This window comes from Mauremys reevesii, linkage group 3 (assembly GCF_016161935.1).
Source record: "Mauremys reevesii isolate NIE-2019 linkage group 3, ASM1616193v1, whole genome shotgun sequence".
NCBI lineage: Eukaryota > Metazoa > Chordata > Testudines > Geoemydidae > Mauremys > Mauremys reevesii.
Window position 1 is genome coordinate 47,946,398 of NC_052625.1, and position 19,833 is coordinate 47,966,230.

At 38.2% G+C, this 19,833-nt stretch overlaps 1 protein-coding gene across 3 annotated transcripts in view; it reads right to left on the reverse strand.

Moving 5' to 3' along the window:
* SPATA17 (spermatogenesis associated 17) overlaps nt 1–19,833 on the reverse strand; it is a 163,770-nt gene that overhangs the window by 59,383 nt on the left and 84,554 nt on the right. For all 3 annotated transcript variants that reach the window (XM_039530867.1, XM_039530868.1, XM_039530866.1), the window contains exon 7: nt 4,634–4,837. In XM_039530867.1, the coding sequence (XP_039386801.1) occupies nt 4,634–4,837 (204 nt within the window). The remainder of the gene's footprint in view (nt 1–4,633; nt 4,838–19,833) is intronic.

Sequence of the window (19,833 nt, forward strand, 5' to 3'; positions counted from 1 at the left end):
TATAGGATAAGGTAAGTGTTTTGTTGTGTTGTGTTGTTATTATTATTTGTGAAATATCCCTGATGAAAGAGGATGCAAAGTGAATGGGAGAGTGGCAAGATTTTCTTTCCAAAATGATTAATTAAAGCAGTTCATCCTGATAGAGAGTTACAGATAACATGATGGTTGAGAACATGCTATAAAACCTTAGATGGGGAGTGAGAAATGTGCACTGGTGGATTTCTTTAACTATTAATGTATATCTTTTACTGAAAAAAGACACACTTCTAGAACTGACGAGGAGTACTTAGTTTTGTTTTCTTTCTTACCAGCATACTAGTAAAATAAAATTTGATCTCCATATAATATATTGTAGTTGTGCTTAAACATTTGAAAAAAGACTAAACCTTGCAGTGTTCAGATTGAGAGGCTTTGTTCCTTTTACTTAATGAAAGTGTCTTTGCCATTTTGACAGTAGAGACACTTTGAAAGAGATTCAAAACATGATTACAGAACTAATTCTTCTAGTAAAATTGCAGACATGACAAATAAAACAGGTGTATTTGCCATTTGCTGACAGCCCGTTTTCTGAAAAATTAAAGCCTACATTTATTTGGTTGCACCCAAATAACCTATAGACCTATAGTTTCTTGACAACTTTGTATATTTTAATTTAAAATCTGTAACCATGTTGTTTAATAATTGATACCGGTATGTACCATTTAATGATACAAATCTATAGCAGCAGAAAGTTCTTTCCTGCTCTGTAAAAGTGACTTACACTATATCTTGGTTTTAATAGTAACCAGTAGAAACTCACTTGGAGTGTAATTAGTACCATATTAAACTCACTACAATTTTAGTGACAGCTCAGACTTTAGCAGTGTTGCTAATTAAATCTTATTTTCTTTTTACTATTGCACTGTTGATCTTGCACTGAAGTAGTGAAACCTTCTGAAAATATGAATGGACAAACAATCCTGATCATGTCCCTTATTCTTAAAGATCTCCTTCTTTAAATAGGTTATCACTAACAAGTCACAGCTGGAGTTACTGCAAGCACTGAGTGAAGACTGTGGGGCTAATAAAAAGAAATGATTCACGCCTCATTTATGTTCACTTATGTTTTACATTAATAGAAACCAATAATAGGAACCAGTTACCATAAAAGTCATGGACCGTAAATAACACAAATGGCAAATAAGTATCATCTAGTACTTTTCACAGCTGGACAGGAGGATTGCTATATTTGAAAGTAGTTAATGGATTTTTATTGGAACTTTCCTTTTTAAAGGCACAGAACCATGTTTCTCAAGTCCTTTTTACAGATTCTAAGGAAGCAAGTAACCATAATCTTTATGCTTTTGGCAAGCTTTTCCCCTACTTTACTTCCAGAAAGTTTACACAAAGAATAAATCTATTTTATTGGGATCACTATAGCTCTTCTAAAGACAATAAAATAAAAAAGTTTTAAGCTGCAGGGGAATAATAAATACAATAGTAATTTACTGAAAATAGTAAATGTTATTTGCCTTCTGTCCAATCAGAGAGAGGTATAGAAAAAAGTTTAAAACATTAATACTCCTTCTGTACTACAAAATATTTGCATAAAGTAGATATATAGCTGATGGGAAGAAAAGTGTCAAGTGACCTGGTCAATGTTCTTATGTAAATAAAATAACCTGTAAAAAACATAGATGCATGTCCTACAGTGGAAAATACAAACAATAGACAGTCTTTCTTTTTCATCATGAATTCCTCACTTGTATTCCACTGAGTAACGGCTGAAACAGATGATCAAAATAGGTCTTTTCCATATTTAATGATATTTCACCTTTTCCTTTGTTTATATTTTGAATGAAATTAACAGAGTAGGGCAATTACTAATGGAAGTGAAAAAGAGTAACTATGCACTTCCTCAAATAATGCCCTGTCATTATAAATTAAAGTGGAATATAATTTTAAAATATTAAGATGTTTCTACTCTGCAGATTTTCCTCTCTCTCTGAATCACATATTTGGAGGAAGCTTATAAGCCATGAAGATAAACAGTTTAGAAACATCTAATACAGATAGAGAGCAAATCCATTCACCTACTTGCATTTGAGAACTTAAATATCAAGATTGGTGAGTACTGTGATGCTTACAAACATCTCTGCCCTTCTAGTGCTTGCAAGCATCCCAGGAGCTCTGCTTCAAGAGGAGGGGAGCCTCTTTTATGGGAGATCAGAATGGGATAAGGGAGAGAGTTAACCAATCCTCTTCCTCCCTCAGGAAACAAAACAAAACAAAACCTCTGTGTGCAGTTTGAGCACTGTAGTGAGTAGGATAAATTTTTTTTCTAGGCAGTGGTCCACTAGATGATTTGTCAAGGGTTGGCAGATCGACAGATATTTTGTTCTAAATGAAATCATGTTAGTTTCTCAATGCCTTCTCTCACCCCGATATAGCCACCAGCCAGAAAAAAAAAAAGAAAAAAAGAGGGGGTTGGGGGGGAAAACCTTTATTTAAAAAAAAAAAAAAAAGCAATGTGCTTGCTGTTTTTAATGTCCTTTAATGAAGAGATGACTAATTTCAGTATTAGCTGTACTTTCATCAGATTGTAAGTCTAGTTAATTCAGTAATAAAAGTGATAGATCTGATATAATTGATAACAGCAGTGTTAAAAGTTCTCTTTTATATATGCTATCTTACATACACAGTACTTACCTATAAAATGCAGAATACCAATTTCCCTAAGAGACAACTGATGGATAGTTAATTTTTGTACTCTTAAATATACATTAATTCCATTCTCATTTCAATATCATGCTTGCGGGCAAAGCACATTTGGGATATCTATAAAGGTGGTGATGTAACACAAGTGACTAGCATGGGATCTGATGTATACAATAAAGCTAGTGTGGAAGAGTGTTATCACAGAGAACTAAGCCACAACGATGGCTAGTGATTAAATCCTGTATTGTCACACTAGACCACTTTCAGACCTGTGCATTCTGAGGGGTTTTCACGTCCAGCTGTTTCATCAGCTCAGACCAATGTCCTTTCCTGAGATATACAACCCTAAATTGTCAAAGTGGTGTGCGGGGATTTAGCCGTGTGACTCCCATTAACATCAATAAGAGTCACACAGCTAAATCCACGCACTGTGCTTTGATAATTTACCCCACAGTGTACATTCCAGGGCACCAAAAGGATTAAAGTATTATATAGTAAATTCCCTCTTTGGAGTGCAGGAAATAAACAGAACTCTTCTGGTTTGTTCTGAAAGGCTATCTGTGTACGATTGTGCACTCTCTCTTTCTCGTGTGTGTATATAAACTTCGAAAGTGCTATAAAATACTCCAACCAGAACAGAAACTTGCAAGATAAACACATTGCATAATAACAAAGTGATCTTGCAAGAGTAAAGTAACAGTGAAAATACTGTCATCTCCCCGTTTGTTTCAAGACATTCAGATGATCCCTATTCAACGTACATCAGGCAAAATATCTTCACTATTCTTAGAGACATAAAGTGCATACAGTCACAGCCCACTGAAGGATAGGCACACCACCTTTGGCCCTCTGAGTAAGGACAGTTAAAGCAGCACTTCAGAGTATAAGTAAAATACCCAAAATACAAGTTACATACTTGTTACCATCACTTTCTATTTAATTACTGAAGCAAAAATGATAAACTCAATGGAAATTACTGAAGGAAGTTAGTATGGGAGTGTTTTCTTTCTACTTATTAGCTAATAGTTGCATTGAAGAGATAAATTGAGGATGGGATTGAATGCCACGCATATGTCAGGCATTCCAAAGAGCACTCAGAGTTTTATAGCCAATAACAGAACTAAATTTGAAAAAGGGAGGCAAATGAAATGGAAGCTCAGCAGATTTGGCAAACTGAAAAATCCGTAAGGACAGGAGGGTGAAAAACTGACTCTCTTGAAACATAAAATAACTGTATCCTGGGCCTTGTCTACACTAGAAAAATGTCTGAAATGTTTCCCGGCAGCAAAATAATAAGGTATATGCAACATATGCTGTCACCAATTGGAACTGAGACCATGATAGCAAAAAAGGGGATTTTATCAACTTGGTGAATCATGCAGAACAACATGCTAAAACTTTTTAAATTAAAACTGACACACATCTAGTGGACACAAAAGAGAAGAAAGCATTTCTGTTGAGAGGCTATTTCCTAGCTTTTGAATGAAAAGCAAAACTTAACAGAAATGTAAATGTGATGGTTATTTTTGTTTTCTAGTTGTTACCTGGCTTTTTAAAAATGTTTTTCTTTTAACTGGTTATCTCTTCATATCATCTCTAATTTCTCCTGCATACCAATTGTATCATCCCAGAATTATGTTTAGACTTGTGCAATTGGAAGTACTGCATCTGATGAGCTTCAGTTGAGATGTTAACTAGATGGTAGTTTCTTACTGGAATTTTCAAGTGTTCATATCTTTTCAAAGAACAAAAATGCAGTCGACATGATCCCTATTTCCTTGCCTTTATACGTTCTCTTTCTTGAAACTGAAAATAGACCTCTTTCAAAGAGGTCTATCTCCTGAACTAGTATGATGAATACATAAGAATAAAAAGAACATTACCTGCAAAAGTATTTGGCAGAACTGGTTGCCTAAGAGTTATTGGTATGCATTACCTGAGGTTTCTGTCTGCCAATGGGTGGAAGAGGCTTCATTGTAGGGAAAGTTAGGGCACTTGTACAAGTTGGCCAGTCAGAAATCTCATCAGTAAGATGCTTCTTTATTTGTTGCTGTCTGTGGCTAAAAGGCCTTGCCTTCCGTAACCGTACTTCCATTGGATCGGGTGATTGTCTGAATGGTGAGTTGTACACACCTGCCATCTAAGGAGAAATTCAAATAATTTAAAACATATGTTTGTTTTTTATGCTTTAAATCAAAATGATAAAGACAACTATGTAACAAGTGTTTCAGCAAAAAGTTTCAGTAGGACTACTGACATGAGAAAGGACTCTGGATGAAATGCATTCCTGTGCACCGTTTATGTCCCATTAAGACAGGGCTTAAGTAGGATTTACATGGTGCATAGGCCTCCTGCTGGCCTTTTGCATAGGGGTAGATTTTACACACGGAGGCACGTGTTGCGGAACTGAGACTACTAAGCTCATCTTTTCTTCCAGTCATATACAATTCTTCTCCCTCCATACCTAGTAGCCATACAAATATAACAATTTCTCTTAATAATTATATTGGGCAAATCTCATTCTAGTTTAAAACAAAAAATATTGAATGTACATCTTGTAATGTAAAGTAGTAGAATCCATAATAGAAAAAAATAGTTTTTAAAGTATATTATCTGTCATTTTGAAAAACGCTGAAAAAGAGGAATACAGATGCCATGTGCACCCTTATATCTCTGCACTGCTATGATGGCTGAACCACAATTTGGCTTCAAGAGAATAGCAAATGGCAGCATTCTCACAACTAGAGTGGAATGACAATGGGGAAAACCATTCCATGAATATTCATATGAATAAAAAAGCAAAATTTTGTTCGATCTTCCTTGCAACACTTTGATGTTAACTTTCTGCAGACATTCAAGCATTCAACACTTGTGAAAAGTGAATATTAAGGTCAAACAGGTATTCTGAACTGTATATTAAGCTGTAAAATTCAAGCCCACTTTGTAAATTCAGTAATTTGGTAACAATATGATGTTACTTATGTGAATAAACAACAAAGCCATAATTTCAAATTGTTAATTGGCAATATCCATTATTCGCAATTTGCAAATGTCTAGCAGGCCAAAAGTTACATGCCAAACAAATTTCCAAATCATTTTGTATAATAATAAACTGAAAATATTTCCATCTGTTTGCAGGCAATTCATGAAAAGAGATAAAAGTAATTGTTGAAAAAAGATAAACATTAACATAGTTTTAATAATTAATTTATTTAGTAAACATAAGAATCACTATATCCCACAGCACAAAACTACTGCATTTTTGATCAAATAGATTACATCTGTGTAAAGGTGCTTGTGCCAGAAATTAATCTAGAGATCATAAATGCTTTTTTAAAAATAATATGCTTGCAGAATTCTTAGGTTTTTTTAAACTATGTTTGTCCAAAGTGTTTTTTAATTTTGTTTTTAGCATGTTATTAATTGCCAAAACCTACTGAATAAAAAAAAGCAGGTGAAGACATTACTTTAGGGGAGCAGTAGGTGTGAGGGAGAGAGTAAACATTTATAATGTGCCATTTTTTCTCCTGCAAAACTATTTTGGCCGCCTGAGAAAATTAAGAGGAGCATCAGGTTCCTCATAAAGTATTAACAGCTTGGGCTTGGGAGGATTGAGAGCTCCCCAATTAGCTCTAATTCATTTTTCATTAGTGTCCCACACTGGGAAATTCCAACTCATGGGGTTAAAAACTTAAATAAGACCTTTATGAAACTTCTTGTTTAATGTATTTAGATATGCATAGATGATTGATTATTTTAAATATTGCTGTTAAATTCTATGGGATAGATTCGCCTATCTGAGTATTTTGGCCCTAAAGCCATTGTAATTATCTCAGTGTAACTCTCTCACACCACTCTCTCCATTCCCCCGGGGCTAGGGTAGTAGGAAAAAGAGGACATGGATGTACGAGGGCATGGCCAGGAGACCTTTGCACCAACCCAATCTAACACAGCACAGGAGCACTGGCCTTGTCCAGAAGCTGTAGCAGGATCAGAGGAGGGAATGCAGAATTGCAGGCCACCCTGTGATCTGTGTTCTCTGCAGTTCAGCTGCACCCTCTAATTTTGCTCTATATTTGAATGTCTCTTAGATTCCCAAAATCATTTCAGAATGTTTTAGATTCATTTCAGGCTCTTATTACTATTTTCACAGCATTTTATAGATAAGCCTGTCTGTAACTATTTTTTGCAAATACTTAATGATCTGCAGGAGCTAGATTAATAGATGTTTCCAAAGATTGTCTCTGGCTTTTATTGTATTGCTGCAAAATTACTGCATGAACTTCCACTATATGTTTGTTATACACCTAATATTAAATTCTTACAGATACAGAAGGTCTGTTCAAGGCCCTCCACACCAGTTAGGCTCCATGTTGGGGATGTAACATGGTGTCCAGAGGAATGGACATGTCAGTGCAAGAATCCATAGTCCAGTCCCAATTCAGAAAGCACTTAGTGCATGTGCTTAACTTTAAAGTATGTGCCAGCTATAATGGGTCTTAAGCACATACTTAAAATGAAGCATTACAATCTTCTCGTCTTCGAGGCTCTTCGCCATTAAGTCCCACCATGTCTATTGATATACTGGCATATCAAATTGTCAGCCTTGCCTTTGCCCTGCCAATAATGGCAGCCTCAACTGGCCGCTTGTCCATTTCTCACTCAAGCACCTTCCCTGCTTTATTCCATGCCCCTCACCTGTATATGGAAAAAACTCCACATCACAATTCACAAAGCCACCTCCTCATCCTTTGTTAAATCATTCCTCAAAACCTAACACTTCTGTGATGCTACGGATTGCTCCGATCTAGCATTGGTTAGGCAAGTGATGACCTGTAACTTCTGCTTTCTACAAAACTTTGTTCATTCTACTGTTCCCTTTCTCTCCCAACCCACTCCCCACCTAATTGGTCTGTTGTGTTCATGAGTTGTACCCTGTCTATCACCTAGATAGAGTTTTGTGGGGCAGGGACTGTCTTCCTTGCTACATGACTGTACAATGAGATTCTGATCTTTGATTGGTGTTTCTAGGCACTACCATAATACAAACAAAAGGGATGTTTTACTGAATTGGGGCCTCCAAGTGTGCTGTGGAGGGGAGTCTCTAAAGTCACTCTGCATAGATTAGCATACAGGGTTGCTTTGGGAGGGGACAATAATAATTGTAATGCCTATTTCCTATACAGTGTTTTTCATCAGTAGATCTTACATTGCTTCATAATATTTTATGTATTTATCTTCACAAACCTCTGTAATGTGAGGTAGGGAAGTAGTATCCACTCTTTTCAGATGGAAAATTGAAGCACAGACAGGAAGTTCATGGTGGAGTAGGGAATTGAACTCAGGTGTCTCACATCCTAAGCTCATGCCCTAACCACTGGGTAATTCTTGGAACAGGACCCTTTGGCAAACTGCCTCCTATCCGAGGTTATCTTGTTCTCAGCTTTTTCTTTTAAAAATGAAACTAAAGTCTTCAGCTGTGACGGTTACAGAGAAAACCTCAGAAATGTGATCCAAATGTAACTGATGCAGAGATGTCTACATGAGTCTGCAGAGAGCCAGGAACAATAGTCCTGAGACGTGTGAACTGCAACATTACTCTCAATGAGATGTTAGCTTAGATGCCCAATGATGATAATTCAAATGACTTTCATTTCTCATGTAAAAATGGAGAGGGCAGTTCAACAGATCAGCATGGTTTACTTTAGGTAAGGTCTCATTTTGGTGTCATAAGTGAGTAGAGTTTGGGAAATACCATCTCTTAGGCCTAGTCTACAATTAAAAGTTATGTCAACATAACTACAGTACTCGAGTGTGAAAAATTCACACAAATATAATTTAATGCTGTAGCTTCCATAGTGTAGACATGGCCTTATTTTCTTCCCCAATGAAGGAACCAACCCCAAGGAACTTGGCAGAAGCCATGAGCACATTCAGGTTCCACCAAAGGGAAGCTGAAGACCAGGAAGCTCAAGGCTGGTCTACACTGAACATCTGCACTAATCAGAGATGTAGTTAAGGCAACCTAACCCCTAGTGTAGATAGCATTAGGTCAACAGAAGAATTCTTCTGTCAGCCTAGCTACCACCTTTTGGAGAGGTGGATTACTTACAGTGATGGGACAATCCTTTCTGTTATTGTAGTGCCTACATTGAAGTCCTACAGCGGCACAGCTGCAGCACTGCAGTTGTGTTGCTGTAGCATTTTAAGAATAAGTCTCAAAGTACAATCATATTTTGAACATCTGCCCAGTATACAATGAGCAACATCTCATTTTTGCACCTCACGTGGGTGGATGTTATTTTTTGGTCAGAGCTTGGAAGAGCATTACCACCTTTTCCCCCCTCCATTCTGACTCCTGCAGGGAAGCCTAGAAAAGGGGCCACAAGATCTGTAATTAGAAGATTCCATTGTCCCTAACGCTCTGCAAAAGTGCTGCAGGGACGTTGTGGTCACTAATCCAGCCAATAGGTTTAAGTAGCAGCCTTGTGCAGACTGTGATAGCCCTCCGTTGAGGGTTGAGTTTAACTTCTCTAATCACAATGGACTTAATGCCCATAAAGCTCCCTTACTTTGGCTTTATGAAGGTGAACTGAATTTCACCCATGCTTGTTTGTGCTCTTAAAGGTTAACTTAAGATGTATCTGTTTTCCAGTTTGCTTTTGAAATTTACTTATGGTCTTGCTCAGCAAATATATTTATTTAATTTAGTTTTTGATTTTTCAGGAAAAATCATGAACATGTCATAAAAATTTTCTGGATTCAAGAGTTGCTTGTTACCTTTATTCCTATTTTAATTATACATACTATATTTCACAAAAGCTTAATTGTACATATGAATCTAATTCTGTCATATATATTCCATATTTACTTTGCTACATACATATATTTCTGTAAAATCTTAATAACCCATATTGGATACAAATTTAATTTTGTCATCAGGAAGAATGGTGGTGCTGCTATAACTTAGCCAAAGGCAGATGATTTAAATTTGTGTAAGCTAGCTTTCTTCCAAAATTAGCCCTGAACCTCCTATATTAGAAATAAGAAATACAACCAGCGTTAACATGATCATAAGTTATCTTTTTTTTTTAAGAACTATAATCAGGAACAACTTTTAAGTCATTATCTGTTATCTACCCATTAGACACTGTTATTTGAACTATTTCACATTTACATGGATACATAGACGAGATGGAAAAATGCAAATGCCCCTGTAAGCATAATGGCTTTCTGTAACTGCATTTTGTAATCTGTATAGAGTTCCTGCATATGCTTTACAGGACTTTATTCAGATATTTTGCACTTTATAGTGGCAGAATAGGAAAGTATAGTTTAATGTATTTCAGATTATTATTGCTAAAATAACTTAAAGGCTGCTTTTTTATAGTTCACTTTTACAAACTATCAGTTTAATTAAGACATGCAAATGATGGCCCCAATCCTGAAAAAGAATTTAGCCTGCATGCAGTCGTAGTGAAGCAATGGGACTCTGCACAAATACAAGGGTCTCTACAGTTTGATTTCTCGGTGGGATCTGAGACAAAGTTCGTTACCAGATGTATTTCAATTTTTATCATTTTTTCAAGTAATATTAATTATTTTAAAGTTTAATTTTATATATGCTAGTGTTCTGATAAATGTATTAATTACTAGCATATCAGCCAAAGCTGCAGAGTTCAGATCTATATTAAAAGCGGAATACAAAGTTTACCCCAAATTTGTAGCAGTGTTTGGATTTAATATATGCTTGTTCAGGCCCATCATGTAGCTAGGCCTGAGCTGCAAATTTCAGATCCAGGCTTGAACTTGTGGAATATTTGTGAAAAAAAGGCTGGATTCAGTGTTCCAGTTCTGGCCCATCTATAACTATTGTTCTGATACAGTTAACACATCTCAGCAAATCAAAGCTCTGTTCCTACAACTTCTTGTACACAGGTTGTCTTCTGTACCCACAGATCCCTATTCACTTTATTGGGTAATAGCAGTGTTCATGAGTGCAAGAAGTTGCAGGTTTGGAACCTTTGATTTTTAGTCACATCTTTTATCTTAAAGCAGCCTGACACAGTGTTTTAGAATTCGTATCTTATTCTCTTTTTTTCTGACCTTAACATAATATTCTCTCAACTATACGATCATCATAGTTAATGTTGCTTTTCATAAGCTTATTGATAATGGTAGTAAATTAGCAGTCTTAAGAAATTATCTAGTCCCTTGATTCCAATTTCCCCGCACACACTTTTTTAACCAACTTCTGTAAGTAGACTGTGATTTCCCTCCCCCACCCCACCCCAAATATTATTATAGGTTACAGAAATCACACCTAGCCTGTGGGGATCATGACACATTTTTCTGTATCATGTTCTTCACAACTGAGAAGGGCTTCTGTCAATGCTGGCTTTCTGGGATTTCATTTTCAGGAACAATTTTCTGAAGTGACAAACACTATGGGGAAATCTGTGCTAACTGTTAAAAAACCTACAACTGAGTTATTTGCAGTACTGTCATGCTAACTTCCTACTCAATAAGACCAATGAAATCTCAGGAGGGGACTCTGCTAATAGCTTCTTACTGACCTCCTTGCATCAGGCCCTTCTGCTGAATGGTGGCCCAGTGGTGAATATGGCAAATGAGGTGTGAAAAGCACAGATTTTTTTAAGGCTATGATTCTAACTCGTTTGGGGGCGGGAGGTGAGAGAGAGAAATGAGTTATACAATAGATATATATTTTTTCCCTGGAATTCTCCCCATCAGACCCTCCATCATGGAAACCCAAGCATGACCTAGAATATTAATTGTGCCAGGTCAAGCATACTAGCAAATGTACCATTTGTTACCCAGTCATCCTTAGCATTACAGTAATATTTTGAATCATTTAGCTTTCTTCCAATCATTTTTATCTTCATAATTAAGTATGGTACATGGAGAAAGAAACAAAGATATGATAAAAATGCAAACTCATTAATTTAATGAACACCATATCTGAATTTTTTTTCTATTCAGTATCATTTTTGTCACTGAGTTTGGGCTGGGCTGTGGAGCATCCATGGTTATATCTTTTCTAACTTTTAATTTCATTATGTTTATTATTTATAGTTTCCATCTATACCCACAGGTTTACTAGGTACATCTCAGAATAAAGAGATGACATGATCTCTGCCTGTAGGATCTTTCAAGTGAAATTAGACAATGTAACAAGGGATGGGGAAGGCATGAGAGGGAAGATGATTGTGTGGTTGCACAGTGAGGATTAGTGAACAGGATGATACAGAGAAGAGGGTGGTTTAGGTATTTTTAGTTAGGAATATAGGGATGTCTTTAGTTGACTAATTTCTTGTCTTTTAGATACTAAAATAGACACCATATAGTTTTAAACAACAAAGCACGTGCTGGTAGCTGTAACTGGTAAACAGTAAATGTGCATACATATGTAAAATTTTCTGAAAACCAGCTCCACTCCTTTTTAAAGTGCAATCATGAAGTCTTTAGAGAATTTTTCCTCCTATCTTAAAAATACTTCATATGTCTCAATATATTTTAATCAAGCTGCAAGTAAAGGAATGTTCTGTGTTAAATACTTTCCCACATGATTGCTGGAAGGCTAAAATAATTCTCATATATAACCATCATAAATGTAAATGTCGCTTTTTAACAATCATTTATTTCTGAAAAAAATAACTTCAAGGCAGTATGTCTGTCTGACTGACTGCCAGGATAAGGGCTTAAAATAAAGTTTTACTTTCTCATAGTGCTCATTTAACCAGGAGTCAGATGACTCTTTCCTCAATATACAGTATATATGTTATTAACTGTAGTTGTTTTGAGGGACTGAGAGAGCAACCCAACAAGATAGGGTGTTAAAATACTTTTGTGCTCCATTTTAATTTTTAAAAACAAAGCAAGTTGAGAAAAGAGGGAACAGATTTTTAAAGCCATAAAAGTAAAAACATGAAGGAGAGCTGTGAATGAAATATTTGCTAGAGATGGGATTGCTGAATCAACACTGACCAGTGCACTTCATCATAATTATCAGGACATACTACTGCCAGGGGATTTATAAAAATCCCACTCAGCAAATAATTGCCCTGCTGTTAGGAGATAGTCAGAGTGTTAACACACTGTCACAGTCCAGCGTTTAGTAAGATATTCAACATTCAATTACTCTTGCTGAGAACTAAAAGGAAACATGATCATTTCTCAGCTACTGCAGTTATGCTTCCACATGAATTCCAGTGAACAATCTTGTTAATCCCCAGATATAGTTTCTTTTAGGAGGCAGAAGAACTACTTTAAAACATTAATGATTCAGAATGAAAAACCTTGTTGAAATGATTTCAGAGCCATTTATGTTTTGTTTTTAAAAATGATTTCAAATGTATAGATTACTGGATTGCAACAGACTATGGAGTTATTGCATACAAAATGAAAATAAAATAGAGATATTATGTTTAACACAAAGTGTATTTGGAAAAAATCCGCTACAAAACTCTACATAAAAACTATGATAGCACCAAGTAGGTGTGTGAGGTCAAATATGAAAAATGTAATCTATTTCAGAAGATGTTTTCTCACAAATAAGAATAATCTGTATTTTGAATTACACAAAATATATGTTAGATAAAATTTTAAGAAATGTAGAACATACATATTCAGTTTGAAAAATGCTACAAACCAGCCCCAAATCCCTAATTTAGTATCTGATTTTGCTACCACTGAGGTCAATAACAAAATGTTCACTGACTTTAATCAGTTCTGAATTAGTTCTTTATCCAGGTGTCACACCACTGAGCCCAGTAGTGTTGCATCGGTATATGCAAGGTGACTGTTTAGTCAACTGTATCCAATTAATATATTGGGCTTGATTCTGCAGCCTCTATGCAAAAGCTCACTTGATTTCAATAAGAGATTTGTCTGCAAAGGACTGGAGGATCCAGCCTATTACCTACAGCAGGGTCTATATTGGATATGTTTGTGATAAACCATTTATTCAGAAAATGAATAAGTCATAAATGAGTGATGAGTAGAGTATTTTCTCGCAAGTGGGATTAATTACCTGTCCTCCAGATAATATATATTCTGTTTAAACAGAGAAATAGAAACATTCGTTATTGTTATTCTGCTTTCACGTTGCAAGGTTTAGTTCAATCCCTCCAATCTAAGATTTTTGTTTAATACCAAAATAATAGCACTATCATGTTCTAAAGGAAAGACAGTGCCAGGGGTGAGGAAATATTGGTGGCTGATAGTCTTTGCCATGGAATACAAAACTAAACACAAATCCTGCAAAGACATTGAGGTCCACTGCAGGCAACAAAATCACAGTGGAATATTTAAGCCCCTTCACATAAATAACTGCTGCTGGAGTATTTAGACCCCAGGATAAAACAGGAATAAACTACTTTGAGGTCCTAATATAGGGAACACAACAGCTGGGGTACCCAGCCAAGACACCACAGCCCAATCTCCTGCAAGAGTAAGGCTATCCCATAAATACATCATCAATCTTTCATGGCTTCTGTGTCTGACTGACACTTTATTCTGTTTATTCTAATACTAATGCAGCATCTTGACAACCAGATCAGGGATGAGAACTTGGATGTGTGAGTGGTAGCATATAAAACAATGTTCCCACAGTGAAGAAAAAGAGCTGGGAATTAAGAGAACATTCCAGGTTCTCTCATGGACTTCCTATTTGACCTTAGGGCAAGATTATTTTTTAAAAGTGTCTAAATTAATATTTAGGTGCCTAAATAATGGCCTGATTTTAAAAAATGCCAAACACCCAACAGCTCCTGTTGACCAGGTGTTGTTGGTTCTCTGTATTTTTGAAAAACAAGTCACTTATTTCTGAAAATTTTGTCCTTACTCCTTGTCATATGGGTGAGACTGAGCACCTCTCTTGTCACAGACATTCTTCTCTGCCTGTAGGTGTCTGTAACGGGTCGGACTCACCCCTGCGGCGCCTCCCGCTGGTGCTTCTGGGAATTAGCTCAGTCCAGTGTTCAGAGCGCCCTCTGCAGGCTGGTGATCCACCTGTCTTCAGGTCCCTGTGTCCCTCCCTGGACCCGGTGCCCTTTTACATGGGGTGCTGCCCCCTGGCAGTAACCCCTTTCTCTCTGGGTCTCCCCTCCTTGGGGAACCCCCACCCTCTAGCCCCACCTTGCCTCAGTATTGGCTACTGCCAGTCATTGTCTAGCCCCACACTCTGGGGCAGACTGCAGTATCAGCCTACTCATCGCAGGCAAGGTTGGGTTTGGACCTGCTGCCTTGGCCTACCCCTGGGCTGCCCTCTGCAACCCCCAGTACCAGTTGGCCCTTCGCTAGGCTGCAGCCTGGGGCTTTCTAGGCTGGAGCTCCCCAGCCTTTCCCCAGCCCTGCTTCACCCTAGGTACCTTGCCTATAGCCTCTGCAGCCAGGCCCTTCTTCCTCTTCAAGCAGAGGAAGACTGTCTGAGCTGCTAGCTTCCCTGGCCTTTTATAAGGACCAGCTGTCGCTCAGTTTGGGGCGTGGCCTCAGCTGCAGCCACTGCCCCAATCAGCCCAGGCTAAAGGCTGTCTTCTCAAGCCCTGCCAGGCCACTTTTTAAACCCCTCAGGGCAGGAGCAGGGTCCACCCTGCTACAGTGTCACTGTTTGCTAGTTTAGAATGCAGAATGGTCATCCAGCCATAAGTTTTTGGGAGATGGCAACCCCCCTTCTAGGTCTAACATTCCAAAAAAATGGTAAGGGCAAACCAAATAACAGTGCAGCCCACAGAACAGTCCAGTCTACCCCAGCAATTCTCCACAAGGTAAGAGGTCAGTAGTCTCTGTGAAGTGGGTCTGGACCCCCATTGTGTCCAAAGGACCTATGCTAAGCACCCTGGATTCTAAACAAAAAGTGAAAATAAAGTAAAGAAGGTCCCTCCACTTCTTTGGAGGGTCTAGGTGGCAGAAGCTCTTCAGCTTCTCCTGGTAATCAGTCCCTTCTGTGGGGCTAGGGAGCTCTAGCTCTCTTACCTCTGAGTGCCACCCTGCACTGGGCTTGGATCATCCCTTTTCAGGAGCTGCCCTCCTCCAGGTTTGACAGGCATCACAGGTGGGCCAAGCTGGGGCTGATTATGCCAAGAGGAGCTCTTTAACCCCTTCTTGACTGGGGTGAGAACCTGTCCCACCACAATCTCCTGTGCTTCAGTTTCTGCATTTGTAAACTGCAAATTATAACTCCATTTACTATTTACTAACATCATCCCTCCCATAAAGACAAAAACAACCGGTCATAAAAGGCAATTAGCCTATGGCTTGGTCACACCATTTCTCCCAAAGGATTGGAAACAAATCCCTCTAATTATCCAATGATATCCTGTTAGAATATGGTAAGTGCTATAGGTTATACAGGTGAATATGAGAGTTGATAGAAGCTCTTCTTTACAGGACAGATCTGGACAATTATATGGGATTTTGTGACAACATAAGAAACAGCTGCTAAATAGAGAAATACTTTTATTTCCCCAAGAACATGTACATGTGATTAAGTAAACTAGTGTTCCACTAACCTTCAGTGTCTCTATATGTCTGTCTGTTTCTTTGTGTATGCATGTGATGCTCTCTTCCCTGCAATAACACATTCTGACTGGTTCATTTGAGAATTCATTTTAATTAAGCCAGTACGATTTCACAATGCAAATAAACTGCATGGGGATAGTGTGAATAGCTGAGTTACCTCACTGGTTACAGTGGGACCAGTAAACAATGAGCTGAGATTTTCATGAATGGACATAGTGCTGTGTGGAAGAGAAGAAAGAAGAGAGGATGAAGCAGTGTGACAAAGGAAAGAATAGAAAAGAAGCAGGAAAAGGGTAAAGCCGCAACAAAGAGGAAAATGTTGAGGGATGGCTCCAGGCTTCAGTGGCAATTAAGATACGCATATGGGAGAAAAGGAGGAACTAGAGAAGAGGGAGAAAACATGATGGGGAGAAAAGTAGAGGAGAGATGTTATTAAGGGTCAGAGCAGCACTGATCATGCTCATTCTTGGACAGGTAATACCTGTCAATATAGCAGTATTTACCAGATTCCAAGTGACAGAATCTAATAGGGAGCAAACTCTGTGTAAGCTAACTGAGGGGACATTACCTTAACTGTATTTGCTTGCCCAAGAGCTGGGAAACCAAGGAATCAGTGTATACATCACTCATCTTGAAGTTTCATTAAAGCTGGGATACCATCAATGCCACTTCTTAATCAACCAGAAGGGTTGCTGTTGAGAAATGTATGGTACTTCATCTTCATGCCTTCTTCCATCCCATCCCAAGTCTCCCTCTTATTGTACACCAAATGACCTTTCTCTCCTCCTTACAATATACTTATTCTCATAGTATATTTTCAAAAATTACCTCCGCAAGATTCCTGCATCACGTCAAGCTCATATTAGCACTAAATGCACTACTGTATATTGGCCAAATTTAACCCTATAATAACACTGCTCTACAGCCAAAATGCTTCTGAAATAAATGTAGTCAAACTTTACTAATTCTGGGTCACTGAGAACGAAAATGATGCTTAAAATTGTTGCTTGGCTCTAGTTTTCAAGTTATGCTATTGGGTCAGTATATACGACCCTTGACTTGGGAATGGCGGAGGATAAGTGAGTTATGGGCATGGGGCAGGGGTCGCTTGCTGGTGGTTTATCTGCTACTTGAAGTCTTTAAATCATGATTTGGAGCATTCAACAGCAGAGTCAAGGGAGTGAATTAGTTCAGGAGTGGGTGGATCGGCTTATGTGGCCTGCATCTTGCAGGAGGTCAGACTAGATGATCATAATGGTCCCTTCTGATCTTGAATTCTATGATTCTATAAAGGGAAGGGATCTCAATTTAAACCAGAAATGACTAAAATACATCTTTGACTGGATCTATGAATAAATCTATGACTGGGTTTGGACAGTACTTGCTTTTTAGGCAAAACAATGAATGATGCAATCTGAAGCTGGTATTGCGTCATACATGATATGAATTGCATCATGTTATTCCTAGAAGTCATGGATGATGCAATCATAATGAAGCTTACATCACTCTGCTGAACAAATTGCCCTATATCAGCTCTAGAAATCATACAGTGTCGTGCTCTCTTATTTGTCAGTGTTTGATTTTGCAAAGGGACACATTTCTGTTTAGCCAAAGTGAGCAGAGATGCCTCGTACTTGTGTGAACAGTGCAGATAACTTCTGCTATGTTTGTGGTGAAGTGACTTTTGCATCACAAAAGTGCAGTATAACCACGATGGTTAAGAAAGCCTATCGCCTTTATTTTGGCGGCAAAATTGGAGATCAGGACAAGAGGTGGGCCCCACACATATGCTGCAACACTTGTGCAACAAATCTTCGCCAGTGGTTGAACAGGAAAAGGAAATCTATGCCTTTTGCAGTGCCAATGATTTGGAGAGAGCCAACAGATCATACCAGCAATTGTTACTTCTGCATGGTGCCTCCAGATTGGAAAGGTGTGTCAAAGAAGAAAAAGTGGACTGTGCATTATCCAAACATTCCATCAGCTATACGCCCAGTACCCGACGGAGAAGGACTGCCGGTTCCTGATGCACCAGAATCATTCTCACTTGAGTCAGACGAGGAAGAGGATGTAACTTCTGGTCCTGAACCATCAATGTCACAGGACCCACATTTTCTCCCATCCTCCTCCTCTGAACCACACCTCATAACACAAGGTGAACTGAATGACCTTGTCAGGGATTTGGAACTACCCAAGAGTAAGGCAGAGCTGTTGGGCTCCAGACTACAGCAGTGGAATCTCCTGGCAGGTGATGTTAGGGTTTCCATGTTCCGTGACCGTCAAAAGGATCTTGTCCCATTCTTCTTCATGGAAGGTGATCTTGTAGCCTGCAACAACATCAATGGTGTGATGGCAGCCCTCAACATCGTTCACGATCCAGATGAGTGGAGACTGTTCATTGATTCATCGAAGACGAGTCTTAAAGCTGTTTTACTGCATAATGGCAATGTTTTGCCATCAATTCCAGTTGGTCATGCAGTCCATATGAAGGAAACCTATGACAACATGAAACAACTTTTGAGGTGCATAAACTATGACCAACATCAGTGGCAGCTTTGTGGCAATTTGAAGGTTGTTGCTCTCTTGCTTGGTCTGCAGACTGGATACACAAAGTACTGCTGTTTTCTCTGCGAATGGGATAGTCGTGCAAGAGATTCCCACTACATCAAGAAAGATTGGCCACTCTGACAGTCATTGGAGCCTGGGAGGAAAAGTGTTCAGCATCCACCACTTGTTGAATCAAGGAACATTTTGTTACCACCCTTACACATCAAGCTGGGTCTGATGAAGAACTTTGTCAAGGCCATTGACAAAACACAAGCAGCTTTCAAGTATCTCCGTGGAAAATTTCCAAGGTTAAGTGAAGCTAAGATAAAGGAAGGTGTCTTTGTTGGTCCTCAGATTCGTGAACTTCTTTGAGATGATGCATTTGACCATGCACTGCGTGGCAAGGAAAAGACGGCATGGAAAGCCTTCCAGTTAGTGGCAATACATTTTCTCGGAAACAACAAGGCAGACAACTACAGGTTGTTGGTAGAAAACCTCCTCAAGGCATACAAAAGCCTTGGTTGCAACATGTCACTAAAGATACATTTTTTGCACTCTCATCTAGATTTTTTCCCACCGAACTGCGGAGCAGTGAATGATGAGCACGGCGAGCGATTTCACCAGGACATTGCAACAATGGAGAAATGCTATCAGGGCAAATGGAGCCCATCAATGCTTGCAGACTATTGCTGGACAGTGACAAGAGATGCTCCATTTAATGAATACAAAAGACAAGCCAAGAAGCGCCGAGTAGACACTGAATAGGACTAAACTATGTACATAATAGTTTTTTGCCTTTTGTTTCATAATAAATTTTATTTATATAACCCTTTTGCTGATTTTTAAAGTGTTACATAAACAGGACAAGTGAAATATTATCATGTAAAGCAACCATAAACACATGAAAAGACCTAGGTTTACAATTTATGATTAAAACTCTACTATCTACACAATATACATAGACATAAAATGTAAAAACTTAAATATCTTAGAAACAGTAGCCAATCAGTTGTTTTAATTGTCACATTTGAATTTAGCACATCAAAA